The 20,079-nt window shown below is 36.0% G+C and overlaps 1 protein-coding gene across 1 annotated transcript in view; it reads left to right on the plus strand.

Annotated features, from left to right (window-relative positions):
• Positions 1 to 15,753, plus strand: part of LOC139694749 (unconventional myosin-Ia-like) — a 151,489-nt gene extending 135,736 nt beyond the window's left edge. The window contains exons 24-26 of the mRNA XM_071593253.1: positions 2,856 to 3,040; positions 3,157 to 3,287; positions 13,889 to 15,753. Coding sequence (XP_071449354.1) covers positions 2,856 to 3,040; positions 3,157 to 3,280 — 309 coding nt within the window. The 3' untranslated portion in view covers positions 3,281 to 3,287; positions 13,889 to 15,753. The remainder of the gene's footprint in view (positions 1 to 2,855; positions 3,041 to 3,156; positions 3,288 to 13,888) is intronic.
• Positions 15,754 to 20,079: the final 4,326 nt, after the last annotated feature.

Genomic DNA, 20,079 nt, shown 5'->3' on the forward strand with positions numbered 1-20,079 from the left:
GAAAGAGGATAAAGTTTCGCGTCCGTGGGACCAAAGGAGGAAAATATCATCAATATAGCGGGCCCAGAAAAGTGGTTTTAGGGTTTGTTGTTGCAGAAAGTCGTGTTCTAGTTTACCCATAAAAAGATTGGCGTATGCAGGAGCCATACGCGTGCCCATTGCAGTGCCTTTTATTTGTAAATATATTTTGTCATTGAATTGAAAAGCATTTTTGGTAAGAACGATTTGGCTTAATTCGAGGAGGAAATCTGTGGATGGGGTGTGTGGTGTGGATCGTAGGGAAAGGTAATGTTTCAGGGCTTCTAAGCCTTCTTTGTGGGGAATGGAGGTGTACAGAGATGTGACGTCTATCGTGGCCATGAGAATGGTTGTGTTATGCGGAATTGGGATTGAGTGTAGACGTTCCAGAAAGTGGTGCGAGTCTTTAATGTAAGAAGGGAGTGAAGTGGCTATCGGTTGAAGGTGGTGGTCAACCGATGGACCGGTGGACCACCACCTTCAACCGATAGCCACTAAATACTCATATATACAGAAGCAGATATAAGGAAAAGGGATAGGAACACATATAAAGGACGAACACAACAGAGGTGGGGAAGGCGGAATCGAACGGATCACAAGAGTAAAAATATTTCCTCAACCGGGACTCGAACACCGGATCTTTCCACTTGCCGGGCGGATGCTCTTAACCACTTGAGCTATCGAGGATAGTCAATTTACCCTGAGATCCGTGGGTCTAATATGTCGCCAAGCGCCCCGATTCTTTCAGCCAAGAGATGGCGTCAGGGGGCTGTTTCACCCACCAAAGGAGAAATAGACATTCGACAGGATTCCGCCTTCCCCACCTCTGTTGTGTTCGTCCTTTATATGTGTTCCTATCCCTTTTCCTTATATCTGCTTCTGTATATATGAGTATATATATATATATATATGTATGTATGTATGTATATTTATATATATATATATATATATATATATATATATATATATATATATATATATATATATATATATAAGGTATTCTTGTTGTAAAAGGTATTCTTATCAACACGTATAATATGCACCTTGTTTTAAGCCTTCGCAACATCAGGTACATTCTACTATCCTATTGCTACATTGCTAATCGAAGGACTCCACCCTTTTGGCCCCCAATGCGTGTTTCTTTATATATATTTGGTGTAATTGTATACAAAACAATTCGAACTTTCATAATGCCTGCTGCTCACCAGCGTAACCTATGAAATGCACTCATGTCATTGCCCAGGGTCAGATTTTGATGTATCTTGTGGCATTTTAATTCTCTGTTCTTTCTCTGCTTTCTCCCAAATGGCTCCATAGGCTTCTTCAAATGATAATATTGCAAATTTTGGTTTTCTCACATAAAATTCCTCATTCATAAAAAACTTGAAATTTTAATTGGAATTCGAAAATCCAATGCATTATCATCCTGAATCACTCTCATGAAGAGAAACTGCTCTATTCAATTGTTCCCGGCTCAACCTTGTGGAAATTCATTTTAATTAAATGAAGAATACAAAGTATCTTTCCACTGTCCTTTCTTTGCGTACAACCGGTTTCAACGCTCAAGCATCATCATCAGGTAGCTTGATGATGATGCTTGAGCGTTGAAACCGGTTGTACGCAAATAAAGGACAGTGGAAAGGTACATTGTATTCTTAATTTTATTAAGAAACTGCTCTATTGAAAAGTTCACAACATTTTGAATGGCAGGGAGTAATTCTTGGTGCTCTCTTGTTGGTGGTCTGCAGTTTGGTGATTTATATCTAGTTGTATTTGTTCTGTGGTCAGGCACAATAGTTAAAGACCACTCTGCTGATGGGAAATACATTTCAAACTGCATCATATCATACATTTTTCAAACTCTAACTATTGATCAATTCATCTACTGAGTTAGGCCAAAGTAACAACAGAGCAATAATGAATACATGCATTGTTTCAGAGTTCATAAATTACTATGGGACATAATTTATAGAAGGCATTGCGATGGGTACACAATTTTTCACAGCATGAAAATCAGCAAAACTGTGGTGTGATCAGAAAATCCTATGATAAGTGAACTTTCCAATGTTATGAATAATTATTATGGAAGCATTCAATTGTAAAGTGAGCCATGAGCTTATTTATAGAGCACATTATTAAGCAATTTTTTGTAAGTTAAATCTGTTATATAGTAAACATATTCAGTGTTAATTACTCACCATAAACATTACATAATGATAATGGACTACATATTATGGACTTGAAGTTTTTCCAAAAGACCATATGAATAATTATAATGAATTTCATAACATAATAATTATTTTATGATCTTAAATAATAAAACAGTGTACATGTATGTATTTAATGTTATAAAACTTATTACAGGTAAACATTAAACAGCCATCCTCATGCTTCCATTAAATTTGGTAAAAATTAAGTTCTTTGATCTTTAACGCCAAAAAATGACCACAAGGGAGGTAAACATTGCAGTAACTCTCACCAAAAAATTAATAAAATATTTGTGATGACAGAAACAGAGAAAAACACGCAATTTTTGACTAAATAATAGTGCTGTATTAAGTGGAAAATTTCGAGTGTTTTTCTCTGTGGAATTATGGAAAGATTCAACCACATCACACCTGAGTCTCTATTGAAAATACTTGTAGTCTAATGGTATGCTGTGGCGGCTCATATATTCAGTTGAAAGATTCTCTCAATGTAGTGACACAATGGAGGAAAGCTATATGATTGTTTTTTGACTTTTCTTAGTTGCTGCTAGAGTTTGTGTGTATTTGTGGTAGGCTATTGCTTCTTACCCTGCACCCCTTGTGGCTGTCCCTCTCATTGTATGCTTGCAGAGTAGCCCCGCTAATGAAGCGATGAGCAGCCAAAACATTCCTGGATGCCTATTTCAGAGTGACATGGGCAAGAAGAAGGGAGACTTTGTGTTCCAGACTGGACATGTGATAGAGATAGTGACTAAGCTCTTTTTAGTGGTGCAGAATGCAATGGGGAAACCACCGGAGGTGAACATCAGTACTGAGTGAGTTACACAATGTTCCTTCCCTCCTGTGCATTTCTGTGAGTTCATTCTGTATACACTGGCTAGGATGAAGGCCCATAGGTGGATAATTGTTGTTTCTCCCATACTTAACCTAGGTTTGAAGCTAATTTTGGACAACAGACTGTGTTATTCAGCTTTAAGTGTATGGGTTTACCTGAAGTGCAACCGGGACAAATAAAAATCTTTCGAAAAGGGAATAAAATGGAGGTGCTGGTGTGAAAATTTGGTAAGTTCTTTAAGATATTTACCACATGATCAGAGACAATGAAAAACTAGTGCCTAAGAGTTCAATTAAAAATATTTTTAAAATTCTCTTGAAATGTTCAATACAATTAAATATTAAGGGGCCTGATGGTTCTTGGAAGTCATTTTCAGTATTTTCTGTTCTACTCGAGTCTTCATTAAACCATGCTGTCATATCTAAATATTTTGGAAAGATCACAGGAAACTAAAGGAGAAGAGGACATTCTGGTCCCTGTGGAACGAAAATTGGTGATTATTAACTTCGGCATGAATAAAGGCTGAAAAGGAATGGAGAATTTTGAGACCATCATTAAGTCATATACTAGTATTAATGATTGTGAGCAGAAAGTGGACCGGAAAGGCTAATATTTGAATTTAATGGAAGTACATAGGTACCATGAAAACATATTTTATATTTTCCAAGTAATAAACTGTAATATTCTGGGAAAGTTGAAGAAGGATTCTGTGAAATAATATTAGAATGGTTCAATGCGGTTATTTATTTCATGCATTCTGTGCTTTGCATATCAACAAATGAAATTATTCATTCTGCACCAAAAACTCCAAGAGATCTTAATGCAGAAAATAATTTTTGTGAAAATATATAATTTGATTTCTAGGATTTAAAGTGATGACTCCGAATAATGAATTGTAGCATATGATTGAAAAAGATAAATCAGGGAAGGCATTTTAGGAAATTCAATTTGGAAGCATTAGCAGAAACCACAAGGAAGGAGTATCAGCAGACTCTAGAGAAAATTATGAGTGAGTACAGGGAGCTGTGTACAATAGAGGAAAAATAATAGTATCAAAAAATGGATATCAAACATCACAAAAGAAACTAAAGTAACAGTAAATAAGGAAAGGTCAAGTAAAGCATGAATTATGGATGAGCCGATTAGAAAGATTGACAGGAAAAGAAAAGGCAATAAAATTATTAGCTGTACTGTAAAAGATTTAGGGAGAGGGAGGGAATATATGTATGGAAGAACCGCATGGTCAAGACATTAAGCCAGCTAGATTAGAAGATTAGACATAGAAATATAATATGGCATAGATGAGGATAGCCTGTGTCCAGGGGTACTTGATGGCGAGCATTAAGGGAATTGAAATCAAATAAAGCTGAGGGGGTAGACAAGGCACGGGTGATGCGAAAGCAGTAATGAGGTCATTGATAGAGAGGAACATGGAATGCAATATGAGTGTATTTTTTCTTGTGGTTAATAAGCAGGCACTTGATGGTGTGAATTGAGCAGAATTATTCCAAAGAAACTGCGGGAGATGCCGCAACAGTAACTTTTAACGTAGTCATCCGCTAATGTGAATTTCAATGCAACAATTTCAGAGTGTGAAAATCATTCGCCTTGACCTGGATTAGTACATTGCAGAAGATAGGAGTAGATTGGATGAGTAGGAGATTTATCCACAATCTGTGCATGTCTCAGACTGCTCAGGTGCGAGTTGAAGATGGAGAGTCCAGATGAAGCAAGCAGAGTCATTGAAGCAGGATGATAGGTAAATATTGAAATCTTTTGAAATGTGTGGGTAGAGAAGGATGAAAAAGATGAAATGCAGAGACTGGAAAATAAATGAGTAAGTGCTAGGTAGGGTGGGGCAGGAGTGGGGATTGTGGGAAAAATCCAAAGGAGGCAGGAAAAATGGATGCAGGGCATTTTGATTGGTAATGGGATGTTGATAGAAGGGAGAATGTTGGGCAAACGAGGAAAGGGTGTTAGGGGAATAGGCTAGGGGTGTTGGATGGAGTGAAGGGAAGAAAGAGTATTTATTTTATTTTATGTCTTTCATTTGGAGTGAGATTAAGAATTTGTAGTTTCTTCTTCTTGAAGTATGCAGAATTGAGGATGATCTGTGCTGTTTGAAAGATTGTGTCCATCCAAATATATATATATATATATATATATATATATATATATATATATATATATATATATATATATATATATATATATATATATATATATATACATACATACACACACACTACCCAACATCCTACTCTACAATAAGCCCCCTCTTCATCCCCGTAAACTTCCTCCCTCCTTTCATTCTGTCCAACATCCCTATCTTATTCCTGCCCCTTCCTCACTTGCCAAACACCCTCCTTTTTATCACAGTCTTCAAATAATATTGCCCTTCTCAATGTCTTGAGGCATTGGCCAAATTATTTTATTCTGTTAGCATAACTAACTAGGATTACTATTATGAATGACGCTATTCATTTTACTTTAATTTTTACCATTACTTTAACTTTATTATTTACTTAAACATTTACCCTGCAAATGCCTCAAGGTTCATGTTTTACCATAATGGTAGATTTTGTTATACCTACTCAAGGGGCTATTTAATAAACTTTAATTACCTAACATTATTGGAGCATGGTGAGTTACTTGGGGAGATTGAAAGTCCAAACTTGTCCCAGAAAACATTGCATGATTAAAGGGCACTACCCAGTTGTCATCATGGCTAAGCTTTATAAGCCATAGGGTTGTGGATGATGGGATCAGCATGTATGATCAGATGTAGAGATTAGCTTTAAAATAAGCTAGTGTATTTTGATTAATAATAAGTAATGGTGGACAGTTACTGATGGTACTTAGAGGACGTAGAAGATCATCCTTGCCTAAGATGTCGTAAAAATTCCACAAAAGCCTATGGAGAGGCCATGGCTTGGTGGATGGCTGCCACCTAACAATAGGCTGCCAAAGACCAAGGGTGGCAGGCTGAAGCCCTCCTTAACATTAATGAATGAAGGTGGAGACCCTAGTGGTCAAAGCAGCAACACTCATTACACTGCAGGCATGGTATGAATAATTTAAATGGCTGCAGCACTGAGATGTGGAAGGGAACTGGGACCCACCTCATTGCATACTAAGGAGCAGCAGTCCATTAATATTCCCTTTTCTTTAATTGAATTAAATAACACTGGTGATGGGCTCACAGATATTTTATTTAAAGGGCAAAAACAGGAGAGTTGGGGAAGGTGGAATCGAGCTGTTCACAATTTTTTTTTGTCAATGGTCATAAAAATTCATTCATAATAAAAAGCTTTCATTGAGGGTGTTGGTTTCCCACAAGCCTACTTCACCTTTCTTCATAAACGCTGGTCACTTCTAAGCATTTTTCATTATTCTGCGCCAGCTTCCTTAATCCCTTGGCATAGAAGTTCACCACCTGTAAATTGAATCAGTTGGCAATGGCAGTCTTGAGTTCCTCATCATCTTCAAACCATTCTCCAGCAAGCCACTGTTTCAAGGGCACGAAGGGGAAATAGTTGCATAGTCGGTAAGCATTTCCAGTTCCCACTTCGTGCACAATTTGTAATATCAGAGCATTCCTGAAACAATCGTGTGAACAGTGGTCTGTCCAACAAGAGAAACTTAATTAGGAGAGCACTAATCATCATTTGTTGATCAGATCACAGTTCTAAGGTCCACTTGTTGAATGATTTCATTGGTCTGGATACGGGGCTGGCCACTCTGCCGTGCATCATACACATTGGTGTGGCCATTTCTGAAATCTTGGCACTGCTGTCTACCCTTTCCTTCTTTCATAACTGTAGGTGTATTAAGTAGGCACAGCAGCGAATCATCCCTTTGCAAAACAAAAATCAATACACTTCATGCTCTAAAATAATTGTCACTTTGGGGGACAAAATTCCTCCAAAGTTTCTGTCATATTTTCCGCATAATTTTCAAATAATTTTTATCCCATTAGTTAACCAGATGAACTTCCAAAGAGTAGAATTAATATCTTTTGTACACGAATAATAGGGCATATCCATATTCTTATGCAAAGAAGAGAGGACAGATATATTATTCTGGATTTTAAAAAGAAAATATAAAGAGCTAAATTCATTAATGCGGACTGTAAAAAGTTACCAATGTATGCATTATTTGCTGATATTAATATAGATTAAGCCTTTTACACATATGTCTCCCCCTCCCATTGACTAACACCTTGTCGTGGTGGAAGAGCTTGTGCATTCCAATGACCCCTAGAGCTGTGCTGGCAGGAGCAATGATAAATGCCCCTGGCAGGGTCACCCATGTCAGATAGATCAAGTTTAGGAGCCAGACAATTGGCAGTCCATGCATGGTCTTTTCCCCAGTAAGGTGTCTGCAAAGAGGTCTGACCCCAGTAGGGCGACCATTGAGTGATGGTGTCATGTTAAAACCATTTTTGAGGAAGGCAATGGGTAACCCCTCAATTATCATTCCCAAGAATATAATGATAAACAGTATGGTGAATATGAGTCCTAGAACATATGGGACTTGGCCCAATCAGCTGCATGTTATGCTCGGCAGCAGGAGAAGCAAGGCTTCCATGGTCATCATCTCACAAAACACTTGCAAAGGAAAACCGACTGCAGCAGGACAGAAGATATTGAAGAAGAAGACAGAATTAGTTATAATAAGACCTTAGAATGTTTGGACAAGTTGAGGACAGGAAAATTAGAGAATATAAAGGGAGGGATGTGAAGAGGAAATACAGATATTTTAGGTCTGTGTGAGGTGAGATGGAAGGATTGCGGGGATTACTGGAGTGATTATTATCCAATAATATACAGTGGAGGGGAGGAGACGAAAGTCAAAAAGAGGTAGCCATAATATTGAATAAAAAAGTAGGAAGAAGTATATTCAAATTATAGCAAGTAAGCAATGGATAGAATGTTACTAATAGAGATGAAAGTAGAACCAATGAACTTGGTCATCATTTAGGTACACATGCCACCAAGCAATCATAAGAAGGAAGAAATTGATAGGATATATGACCAGTTGGAGGACATGATCACGTGTGTTCCTGCAGGGAAACATTTGATAGTGATGGGGATTGGAATGTGATGGTAGGCAAAGAAAGGGATAGTGATGAGATGGGGAACTATATAGTGTAGGTACAAGTAAACAGCATTGGGAGAAAGCAATTGAATTCTGCAGGAGATAGGGGTTAGTCATCACCAACACGTGGTTTAGAAACCACAAAAGGCATAGGCATACATGGAAAATGCCAGGTGACTCGACAGGTATTAGTTTGATCATATTATGGGTGGGCACTGATTTAGGAACAGTGTGATATATTCGCACAGCTTCCCGGGAGCAGATGCAGACTCTGATCACAATTTAGTTGTTATGAAGTGTAGTGCCCGTTTCAAAAAGATAAGGCCAGGGCCAGGTTAGGAAATGAGATGAAGAGGAATTAACTGGACTGAAAAGGAAGGAGCATCAGCAGGTTTTAAAGAAAATCATGGATGAGGGTAAAGAGCTGAGTACTATTGAAAATAAATGGAGATATATCAAAAAATAGATATCGAAAGCCATGAGGAAATATATAGGAGCTGTTCAAGGGAAAAGGACAAGGAAATCATGGATCACGGATGAGGTGATGAGAAAGATAGATGAGAGAAAGAAATAGAAGAATGTAAATACCGAGCTAGGGAGAAGGAAGTACAAAGAGTTAAATAATAAAATGAGATGGCTTACAAATAAAGCAAAAGTAGCATGGTGGAAGGCATAGTGTGAGGATCTGGAAAGTTTTGCGGAGGAAGGGTGAAATTGGTGTGCTATACAGCAAGGTTAAACCACTATTGGGAAGTAAGAAGGTAAGATCTGTGTTAACAGTTAGAGATATTTTGGGGAAGATAATAGTTGACACAGAAAAGACTCAAGAGATATTTAAGGAATATATATGTAGGAGTACTGTATGGTAAAGAACTTAGGCCAGCAAGGTTAGACATAGAAAGAGAACATGACATAGAGGAAGATAGCTTAGGTCCAGGCATACTCGACGATGAGATAGAGAGGGTATTAAGGGAGATGAAGTCAATTAGGGCCGTGGGGGCAGACAAAATTCCTGTGGAACTATTAGAAAGCTTAGGAAAATGTTGGAAGAAGGGGGATAAGATCAATAATTGAGAGGATTATAGAATACAATCAGGGCGTATTTTCCTATTCTGAAGATTTTGAAAAGGTGTTTGATAGATTGAATCGGGAAAAACTAATGAGTATATTGCAGAAAATAGGAATAGATTGGAGGGACAGGAGGCTAATCGGTAATCTGTACATATCTCAGACTGCGCAGGTACGTGTGGGGAACAGGGAGTCCGGATGGGCAGTTTTAGGAAGGCATGTAAGGCAGGGTTGTCCATTATCACCTGAACAGAATGTGGAGGTAATGATTAAAGAGGCATGGGAAGAGCTGGAGGTAGTAATGAAAGTAGGAGGGGAATACATGAAATCAGTTAGGTTTGCTGGTGACCAAGATTTAGCTTGTCAGTCAGCCAAGGGGTTGCAACTATTGCTGAATGAATTGGACATTCAGTGCAACAGATATGGGATGAGAATCAAAATTAATTAAACAAAGGTTATGTGATTTTCCAGAAAGTAATATGCTGAGGTTAACATTAAAATAGGAGGGCAAAAATTAGAGCAGGTGGAAATGTTCACATACCTCACAAGTGTTTTGGACCAATATGGTCAAAGTAGTAGGGACGTAAGTAGAAGAATTGCGTTAGGCAAAGAGACTTTCGTGAGGAGGAGGGAGTTGATGACAGGGACGCTGAGTAAGGATATTAAGAAAAGATATGTCAAAACTTTGAAATGGAGTGTAGTTATGTATGGCGTGGAAAATGATCCCTGAAGTAGGATGATGGATATATATTGCAGGCTTTTGAAATGTGTGGACGGAGAAGGATGAAGAAGGTGAAATGGGTGGAAAGGAAAACAAATGAGGAAATGCTAGGTATGGTGAATGAAGATAGGATTGTTCGGGGAAATCCTAAGGAGGCAGGAAAAATGATGAAGGGCATATTGATCGGGAGTGGGATGTTGAAGACTATCATAGAGGGGAGAATGTTAGGCTAGCGAGGAAGGGGCCGGAATATGATAAGGATGTTGGATGAGGGGAGGAAGGAAGTACACAGAGATGAAGAGGGACTTGTTGTAGAGTAGGATGTTGGGTTGTGTTTGATTAGGAGTCAGAAAATATTAATTTTGTAGTTGTGGCCATTCAAAACCGACCTTAACTGGTAGATTACTTACTTGCTTACACGTTGCTCATAGAAATTTCATTATCTCAGAAGTGATCCTTCAACAGCTAGAATTAATAAAAAAATAGGTTAGTACCTGTGTTGAATATAAGCACATCACTGTTTGCGTTAACTCTTTGGTGGGCATGGTTCAAAGGCATTACTTCAGGTTGTGTGATTATGGCCAAATGCTATCAAACAAAAAGCTAAAAATTCAAGTCATTCATTATACTCTATGAAAGAAATGTTGGATAATTTAATTTAGCAGTCTTCATCTTGCTCACTTTGCGCATTACAAAAGTTAAAATTGGACATTTCAACTAATTAATGCAGTAGAATCAGGGAAGCCAGGAATTTAAGAAAATAAATTTAAGCATTTGAAGTTAAGAAAGAATGGGTGGTAATAATTGACAGCTAAATCCTTATCTAAATGTAAATAATTAAGTCTCAGAGTGAAAATCCGTAGCTGCTAATCTATAAAATTAATACCGTTATGGCAAAAAAGTTATAGTGCCATTAAGTTATAATTATATGTATTCAAAGACAACATGTTTTATTCATTATAGATTAGCAGTTGAATTATTGACAAGTGATTATTTGATAATAATTTTATTCTTTCAGGGAATAGAATTATGCTTCAGGACAGTGGAAGTTTTTTTCTATTCCACAGCCAAGGCTGGTTTGAATCGAGAGAAATGATTAACAGAGCCAGAAGAGCCTGACTAATAATAAGGAGGAGGAGCAAATGTGATCACGAATTCAGATTGGTTTTGCCTTACACAAGAGGAACTCAAATCTCATGTTGATTGAATCCTCTTTTAGGTAAATTAATTTATCATTGCCCTGTTTATAATTTTTCATATTTTGCTTGAATACATAAAACACTAATATATAATCAGTTCACTTTCAACTGACATAAATATTGATATACATTCTCGATATTCCAATTTTCATGCATAGCCCTATTTAATATTATTGATCAATCATAGGTTTTCTGTTACATTTGAGGCTCTCATTCTTCATTTCTTTCAAGATGCTTTATCATGCCTGACAATAATTATTACCTCTTGTTCTTAAGTCTTTATTTAATTTGTATAAAGTTAAAGGTTATTACTATGACTCATTGATTGCCTTAAGTAATCTAAAGGATGCATAACATGCTTATTTGATATTTTACTATTTTCATTGCCATAAATATGCATAGTGAGCCTATGGAAACCATGATGTGCATTTTCTAGTTTTGTGCAGATTAATGTAGAGGGTGATTTAGGACTTCTGTTGGCATGTGCTGGGGCAAGTAGGTGATCCATAGAGTTTTACTAAGCAATGTGCGAACACTTGTTCAGGTGCAGATTAATTCCAGAATATAGGAGATGGAGGGCTATCCGAATTAACTCTATATTTCAAAACTCCATTCCCAAAATTAGAATCCCATCTCCTCTTTAGCCTTATGTGAGAATTAATAACTAATTAGGCTCATTGTCATGAACATGTATAGCCTAAAATTTGTTATCTTATTACATAAATAAATTAAGAACTTTCAAAGGTGTTTCATAACTAATTCCATGAAATTAAGAGTGGGAGTTAAATATCCAGGAAAATTCTGTTTACATGTAATTAATTGTCAGTGATGATTAGTCAGGTGGCTAGTGCTCCTCCTAGCTAACCTGACCCAGGTTTATAGGTTTGAGTCCCGCCTACATTATTTCCTTGATCAGTTCTTCACAACTTCTTCCTGCTTTAATGATTAATGGTTTCTGGCGTAACTTTATGGAACCGATTCATTATAAATAAATGAAAGGACTAACTTTGTAGTTCCACACGAAAACGATTTATTCACACGACCCGGATTTCGAAGTAAAACTGATGATGAAGTTTTACTTCAAAACCCGGGTCGTGTGAATAAATCGTTTTCGTGTGGAACTACAAAGTTAGTCCTTTCATTTATTTATAATGCTTTAATGATGTCCGGAAAGCCTTTTTCCAACCTCACTCTGCCCAATTGCCTAACATTCTTCCTTCTACTGCAGCCTTCAATATCCAACCTTCTTTCAATATAACCCGGTATATATCTTATCAATATATCTTCCACTTTCCCTGCCTTTTTCAGGATTCTCCTGGGAGCATCATCTATTTGCCCACCATATTTAGAACCTCTTGGGCTTACTTCACCGCTCTCCATTCTTCTCCATACCCATGCCTCAAAAGCACCATAATCTACTCTCATCCTTTTGCTTTGATGGACATATTTCAGATCTATATAGTGCTGCATGTCCCTATTAATCCTATCTTCCTATTTGCCTACTGTTATGCCTATCATCAATTCTTTTTTGGTGATCCTTTTGTCAATACAAGCCTTTCAATTCATCCATTTCTATGGCCATTTCTCTCTTCAAAACTGCTCAAGTAAATGTTTTCTTACATCTGATCTAGTTGATTCTGTCCTACTTAGATTTTATACTTCTTACAAATTGAATTCCAAGTCAAAATTAGTTTTTTTTTAATTTTTTGGCTTTAAAACTCTCCAAGACATTCTATTATTCCCCTTATTTCTTTTTTTTGGCGCATTAATTGGATGGTATTATCCATGTGGTAGCTAAAAAAGGTATGACCAATGTACGATTGAGAATTAATAAATTACTCCATTCACTGGGGAAGGAGATGAATAAAATATGATTTATGTAACCATGGGCTGTAGTTGTTTGCAGAATAGTATGTTATTATCAACAAAGGATACCCAAGAAGTAGATTCATCATCATTTTGCTTTAACTTTCCAACCAATGGTTTGATAAAGGCTTCTTTCTGCTACTTGCCATTCTGCTAAATAATCTGTCATAATCCATTCATTTTGTTTAGTTCCAGTCAGCTCCTTTCAAAATTGCAGTTACTTGCAGATACTTAAGTGTTCCGTAAAAGAAAAATCCAGACTATTTCTATGATGTAGTCTTTTTCTTCAATGTTGTTCCTGACTGTTCTCTTCTGTCAACCGATTAATGAAATTTTTTTGTTGATTAATATGTCTCTTTCATGAGTCTTTGTGCTTATACAATTAAGCATATTGCTCCTTGCTTACACGGTCTAAAAATGTCTCACAAGCAGTATACCACTGTTATAAACAGAGGCAGTGCAATATATGTATCCTTAAGGAGCATCAAAATTTTGTGCATTCTTTTCAGTTTTGAAAATTTTAGATTGATCGAAAATTTTTAAAGACAAAGCTGTATTTTACTCAAATGAGCAATGGCAATAAATTCCATTGTTCTTTAACAGTGATTGAAGAAAACTGAATGGCAACTCAACCTTAAAATTGAAATTCTCTCGATGAAGTTGTCTTTTTCTCAAATGAACAATAACAGTGGTAGCAATAGCACCTACCCAATAATGGAACCAGACACACTTCCCTCACTTGGCAATATAGGTTGGGACATTTTATTTGGCACAACGATTTGGTCAGTTTTTATGTAGGTACACGTGTAAAAAGTCTTTGTATGATATGAATAGGGTGCTTAAAAGAGGTTTTTAATTAAACTTTCCATTACAGATATGAAATATTTCAAGCTGAAGCAGCTCTGAGAGGACAGCATACATGTGCTGAGTTAACAATTATATTTGCACACAATGGGTGCAGAAAATACCCCAGCGGAGGAGCTGCAGATTTTTTAAAAGTGTATACTATGACCGAAAATTGTGTGTGACAGAGAAACTATTATTCAGAGTCAGTTTACAATTAATAATGAAAGGATGATAAATATTGTCATATGAACTCAGGATTCTGTAATATGCTGATAATTAGCGGGATGTTAAAGATTGCCACTACTATTAAGTGCCCAGAAAGCATATTCCATTGAAACCTTGTAATGTATGACACCTTTTTATTAACCCCTCTCTCAAATGAGGTGAAATAGGTTGATGTGTCCGTGAATGCTTGTTGCATGAGTGAATGAGTGTGAGTACACGTCGTGCATGCGTTGTGGCTGTTTGTGTGTGTGTGACTGTTTGAATGAGTGTGTGATTTGTGCTGGACCCTTGAATTTTTCAGAAGGGTCCTTAGAGTGCTACATTATTAGAGTTTGATCATTTGATTGCTAGTGATGAAATGTTGAGAATGGCAATTTTTTTAAGTCAGGAAAAAATTTGACTGTAGAAATGGTTTGGAGATTTTTCTGAGAAAATGGCCATGGTTCTAAGAATCACACATTTGAGAATTCTGTCCCTATCCCATAGAACTCATTTACAACCAATCATGAATTATACTTAGATAACACATATCCCAGTCTGCCAGAGAGAAAAAACAATGGGAATACTTTTAATTATGACTGAATTTATTTAGAAACACCACATGCTGTTGAGCATTGATCTCTCAAGGACTGTAGTTTCCAAAGATTGGCATAATTGAAATTTATTGTTCTTTCATTTTTATGCACCAGGCAGGCTGTTTCAAGTATCAGTTGATTAAACTCATCAAACTTCCATGCAGCTGAGGACTGGTCTGAGGGTCAGCCAAACACAAATGCCAAATATTCATTCTATCATACTGCCAGATTTTTCATATATGAATGGAAATGTTAAAGTGAATTGAGAGAATGTGGGGAGAGAAAATAATGGAGGTTTTTAAATTAATGTAATCCTGAGAGCTCTTTTTTTTGATAGGGCAAGGGAGTTCAGAGTACTATTGGGTCAGTTTAATGACCCCGTAAAGTGTTGTTGTTATTTGATGCTCTGTGTAAATCTGAGTACTCAATCTTATGGAATAATTTCTTTTTTTTTAGGAAATAGCATCCTATTCCTTAAGAAGTTGTGGACTGCAATGATTCAACTTTAAAATATTACTGTTAAAAGTACTCAAATGAGGCTCATAGTTTGTTTTTATTTCTTTGAAGATTGACATTCAGAGAACTAATAACTGGCGTAAAATTTCACTACATAATCAGTTGGAATTCATAATTTGGTTGAATCATTGTTCTTTGCATCTTCTTTCCTATAAAGTGGTGCTACATTTATCTGTTGATGGTTAAACCATATGGTAAAAATAAGGATTCATTGTTGCTTGGAAAACACCTATAACTTAAAACCTATTTGAAATTGTTACATTGACTGAGATGTGAACTTAATTGCTAGTTTGGTATGTTTTTGATGAAGAAGTGATTATTTTTGCAACGAATGCTGAAGGTAAGCACTGGTCTGATGGCCTTGAACCACTTCTGTAGCGGGAGATACCAAAAATGTCTAGGTTGGTTGAAATAGAAAATAGCACCATGAGTTGATTTATCCAGTCTTGTTTATGCGCAAATCTCCACTCTGTTCATCCCCAGTTGTTGTTGAATTGTTGGTATATTTTTGCCTGAGAATTGGCAAGTGAAATTGTAAGATAAATGTACAAATTGTGTACTTTGAATTGTAAATTATGGTTTATAACAATGAAAATTTTTTAACAAATAAGGTCTCTATCATTAGGTACCTAATCATTTAATACCATCTTGAATATTGCATGCTGAATCCTCAATTGCACCACTCAATAGCAAAACACTCAGCAGTACTGCATATTTCAATAACTAGGTGGCAAATATTTTTTCAAAAAATATTCCTGCCCTGTGGGCGTAGCAATGGTGATTCAAAAGGCTTGAGCCACACTAGCAGGGCAAACTAAGGGGTCCCAGAAGGAAACACTTTGAACATTCCTCAGGAATCTTTCTGCAGTACTCTGGTAGGATTAAATATCTAACAATTAATATTTGCTGGTATGATATTCAAGGTTAACTGCTTCCCAGAGAACATTTGTTTTGGGTGTAGTTTATAAGAATAATTATTTGCTGATGCTATTTGGTGTATTATTTAAGCTGCAAGAAATATCTGTCTTATAAAATTATCAGTTGCAGGGTAACATATTTTAAAATTACATTTTACAAATTATCATCTGTCTAAATATCAGACTGAAGGTATTGGAATTAAATAAGCCCTGAATATAATTACATTGAGGGATAGTGTCCTCAGATACTTCATGTAATTCCATTTTAAGGAAAAAGGAATAATCAATTAACTTAGCATTTCCGCAGATATTATTTAGTGGAAACACTCGGTTTCTTCCTTGTTCATTAAAATAAATTCATCTTGTGCTAAAAATTTGGCTTTATCAGGGCACAAGTAGAATATATTTTAGTGACTTGTTTACCTATTAATGATAAATCATCATTTAATCACTCAAAAGTTACGATGTTTTCAAAAATTTTATTTGTATTAATGTGTATTCATATTTCAGTGTACTCACTGAAGCAGATGAAGTAGTTTTTATTCTTATGACTAGTTTTATGTCTATCTATAGTTTATACATACATGTAGAATGAACAAATTTATCTGATGCCTATTGAAGCTATAATTTTTCTATGTTAATAATCATGATAAGTTTTGTTGATATGTGTACACACCCCATGCAACGCAAGTTCATCCGCTGTAAATGCAATGTACACCTACTGCAGATATTCATGGTATCCACTGGATATAATAATAATAACTTGATTGTTCTATTGGTCAAGTACATAACATAGAACACGGTCAGCAGGGTAAGGAAAAGAAATAAAATAGTAATAATATACAAAAACATTACTGCGCAGAACATAAAATTGCACAAAAAACATCATTCCAATAACAATTTGTCAACTTATAATTCATCAAAATTGGAGTAACACTATAGGAGAATAACTTCTTAACTTCAGTTTTAAAGGCAGTCTCAGGGGACTTATTTTTCATGTCCGTAGGCAGTTTATCATAAATAAGTGAGGCTGCATGATGTGGACCTTCCTTTGATATAGTGAGTGGTTGATTTTTCAGGTACACATTCTCCCTTCCACATGTCAAGTGATCATGCACGGTGGAATTTGGTAAAAACAAACATCGATTCTTTCTTACACGTAAAGAGCAATGAAGGATGTATATGCATGGCAGGGTCATTTAGTTCAGTTCCTAAAATAGTGGTCTTCCTTGGGTGTTCATGGGAGCATAACCATTGCTTTTACAGGCCTTTTTTTTGCATAGAAAATTCCTTCATTGCTGCACTAGAGCTCCCCCAATGAATAACTCCATAGGTTAAGTAGGAATGAATTTTGGCATTGTATACCAGTATCAAAGTCTCAAGTGAGGTTGTCGGGGTAAGTTTCCTGATCATGTATGTCCCATTAGCCTTTTAATAACTTTTTCATGAACATGAGAATCCCAGTCAAGATTTATACTTAGAGGTAATCCCAAAAATTTTGTCGACTGGTGAATAGATTTATGTGAATCAGCTCTATGAGGAGGACTTAAAATAGGTGTATTAATTTTATTATGAAATTGTTTTATTCTCATTAAATAGCAAGTTGTTTGACCTACACCAGTTTGACACGTTTGTTGGAGTACGACGAGCAGAGATGTTAACATCTGGCCCCATGCTTTATTTAGACGTATAGTCAGCATATAATATTACTTCACTATTGGGTAAATAAGTGTGAAGGTCATTTATGAATAAGATAAATAAGAGTGGACCTAGTACTGAGCCTCGAGGTACTCCACAATTCGTTTCAACTAGGCTGGACCTAAAAATACTGGCACCAGACTAATATTTGAGATTTATCTGGACCATTTGTTTACAATTTGAGTGGTAAGACCTAATTCATGATACAGCAATGCCATTAATTCCAATGGTAATTAATTTGGAGTAGAGTATGTTGTGATCTATGGTATCAAGTGCTTTAGATAAGTCAAAAAATTACCAATTACTGTATTTTCTCATCATTAATGTGCACCTTTTGTATAATGCGCGCCCAGAACTTTGTAGTTATCTTGAATTTTTATAGATGCCACACGCCCAGAGCTTCATGGTTATCTTGAGTGTGTAAAAATTATATAGAGTGGGTGTAAAAATGCGCCTATGTTTGGATTTTTTCAATTTTCATTGCATAATGCACACATTCATTTTTGCAATCATCTGGACATTTTTATATAGATAATGCGCATGTTATTGATGGGAAAATACGGTACTTCTTTTTGATTAGAGTCCCCAGATGAATTCATTTATTACAGTTGTTGAAAGGCTGCAGTTATGGTTGACTTTCCCTTTACTAAGCAATGTTGGGAAAAATGCAGAAGATTGAAGTGGCTTCAATAGTTAACAGCTCAATTGTAAAATAGCTTTTCAAAAATCTCAGTGGAAACAGAAGTGATTGTAATTGGCCAGGAATATTCAGATTCACTGTATGATCCATTTTTATGGATAGGAATTGTCAAAGAGGTTTTAAGTGCAGTGGGAAAATGACCTTAAGCGAGAGACGGTTTAAAAATATCTGAGAGAGGGAGTCTTGGCTGCCAGTTTAATGATTAGTATAGGTACCCCTGCATACCTTTCAGACAATTTACTGTTAAAAGTTATGATGATTTTTTCAACTTCTTAAGAGTCTGATGGTGTGAGAATTATTGATTTTGTACAGATTTTCAAATTGTGAATCGGTGTACTACTACTTTTCCCAAGTTGACAAAATTGACTATTGAAGTAATTAGCAATATCAAGTGGTTTTGATGCTGGAATATTATTGAATTTAATGAAAGTAGGATTTTTTCAGCTCACATTACTGCTTGTTTGTTGTTTAATAACATTCCATGCAGTTTTGCTAAGATTACTTGATGTTGAAATACACTGGTTGCAGTAATTTCTCTTGCATGCATTAAACTCAAGTTTGTATTGTTTAAGAAGTTTAACATAGTTTTTATGGAGGTAAGAGTGTAAAAATTTGCACTAAAAATCTAGATTTCTTACCCAAGCAGCCATATCAAGCAGCTCCGGTAGACATTTGACATTTCCATGACCTTGTTCGGAAGTAATGGCTTTTAAAGGGAAGGCATGATTATAGATCATTACAAACTTGTCAAGGAAATGATTCAATTTAGCATCAATATCAAGTGAGTTGTCATTGTTCCCCCACAATTGTTTTTTGAGGCACGTCAAGAATACTTTAATATTTACAGGATTATAAAATGACATAATTAGGATAACTGGAGCCAAGGACTTCCAACTTCAGTCCAACGGCTAGAGTAAAGTGGTCTGAGAGTTGATGAAACACAGTCTCGCATGCAATCACATTCATTGGTAAGTTAGATACAACTAGGTCAATAATGGTAGAAGAGTTTGAGGATTCTCTTGTTGGATCCTTATTGATTACTGATAAGCCGAAGGAATGAATGAAAGTAACTGATTCATCACAGAAGTCTGAAGCAAATCAATTCATTAAATGAAGAACACAATGTATTTTTCCACTCTTCTTTATTTTTGTACTACTCATTGCAATGCTTAGGCGTCATCATCAAGTACTTAATTATGTATGTATTATATCCATATAGCAAAGATATCATCAATGTAATGAAACCAACAGTGTTATTCTTTGTAAAACATTGTGTTCTTCATTTAATGAACATGAACTTCCACAAAGTTTAGCCTGAAACAATTTAATACAAACAAATCGGTGTTGAAATCACCAAAAATTAATAGGTTTTCGATTTTACCATTAAATGGAATCTGAATAGCATCACTAAGGTCATTTTTAATAGTACTGAAACATGCTCTGGGCAATCTATAGGCTACAGTAAACCTAAGAGAGTTTTTTTCAACCATAGTATCACAGCAGCACACTTTTATCTTTTTAATACTATTTCTAACTTGAACAAGTGAAATAGTTAGTGAGGACTTACAATAAATGGCAACACCACCAC

Source organism: Hetaerina americana, unplaced genomic scaffold (assembly GCF_022747635.1).
Source record: "Hetaerina americana unplaced genomic scaffold, ioHetAmer1.1.p SCAF_54, whole genome shotgun sequence".
NCBI lineage: Eukaryota > Metazoa > Arthropoda > Insecta > Odonata > Calopterygidae > Hetaerina > Hetaerina americana.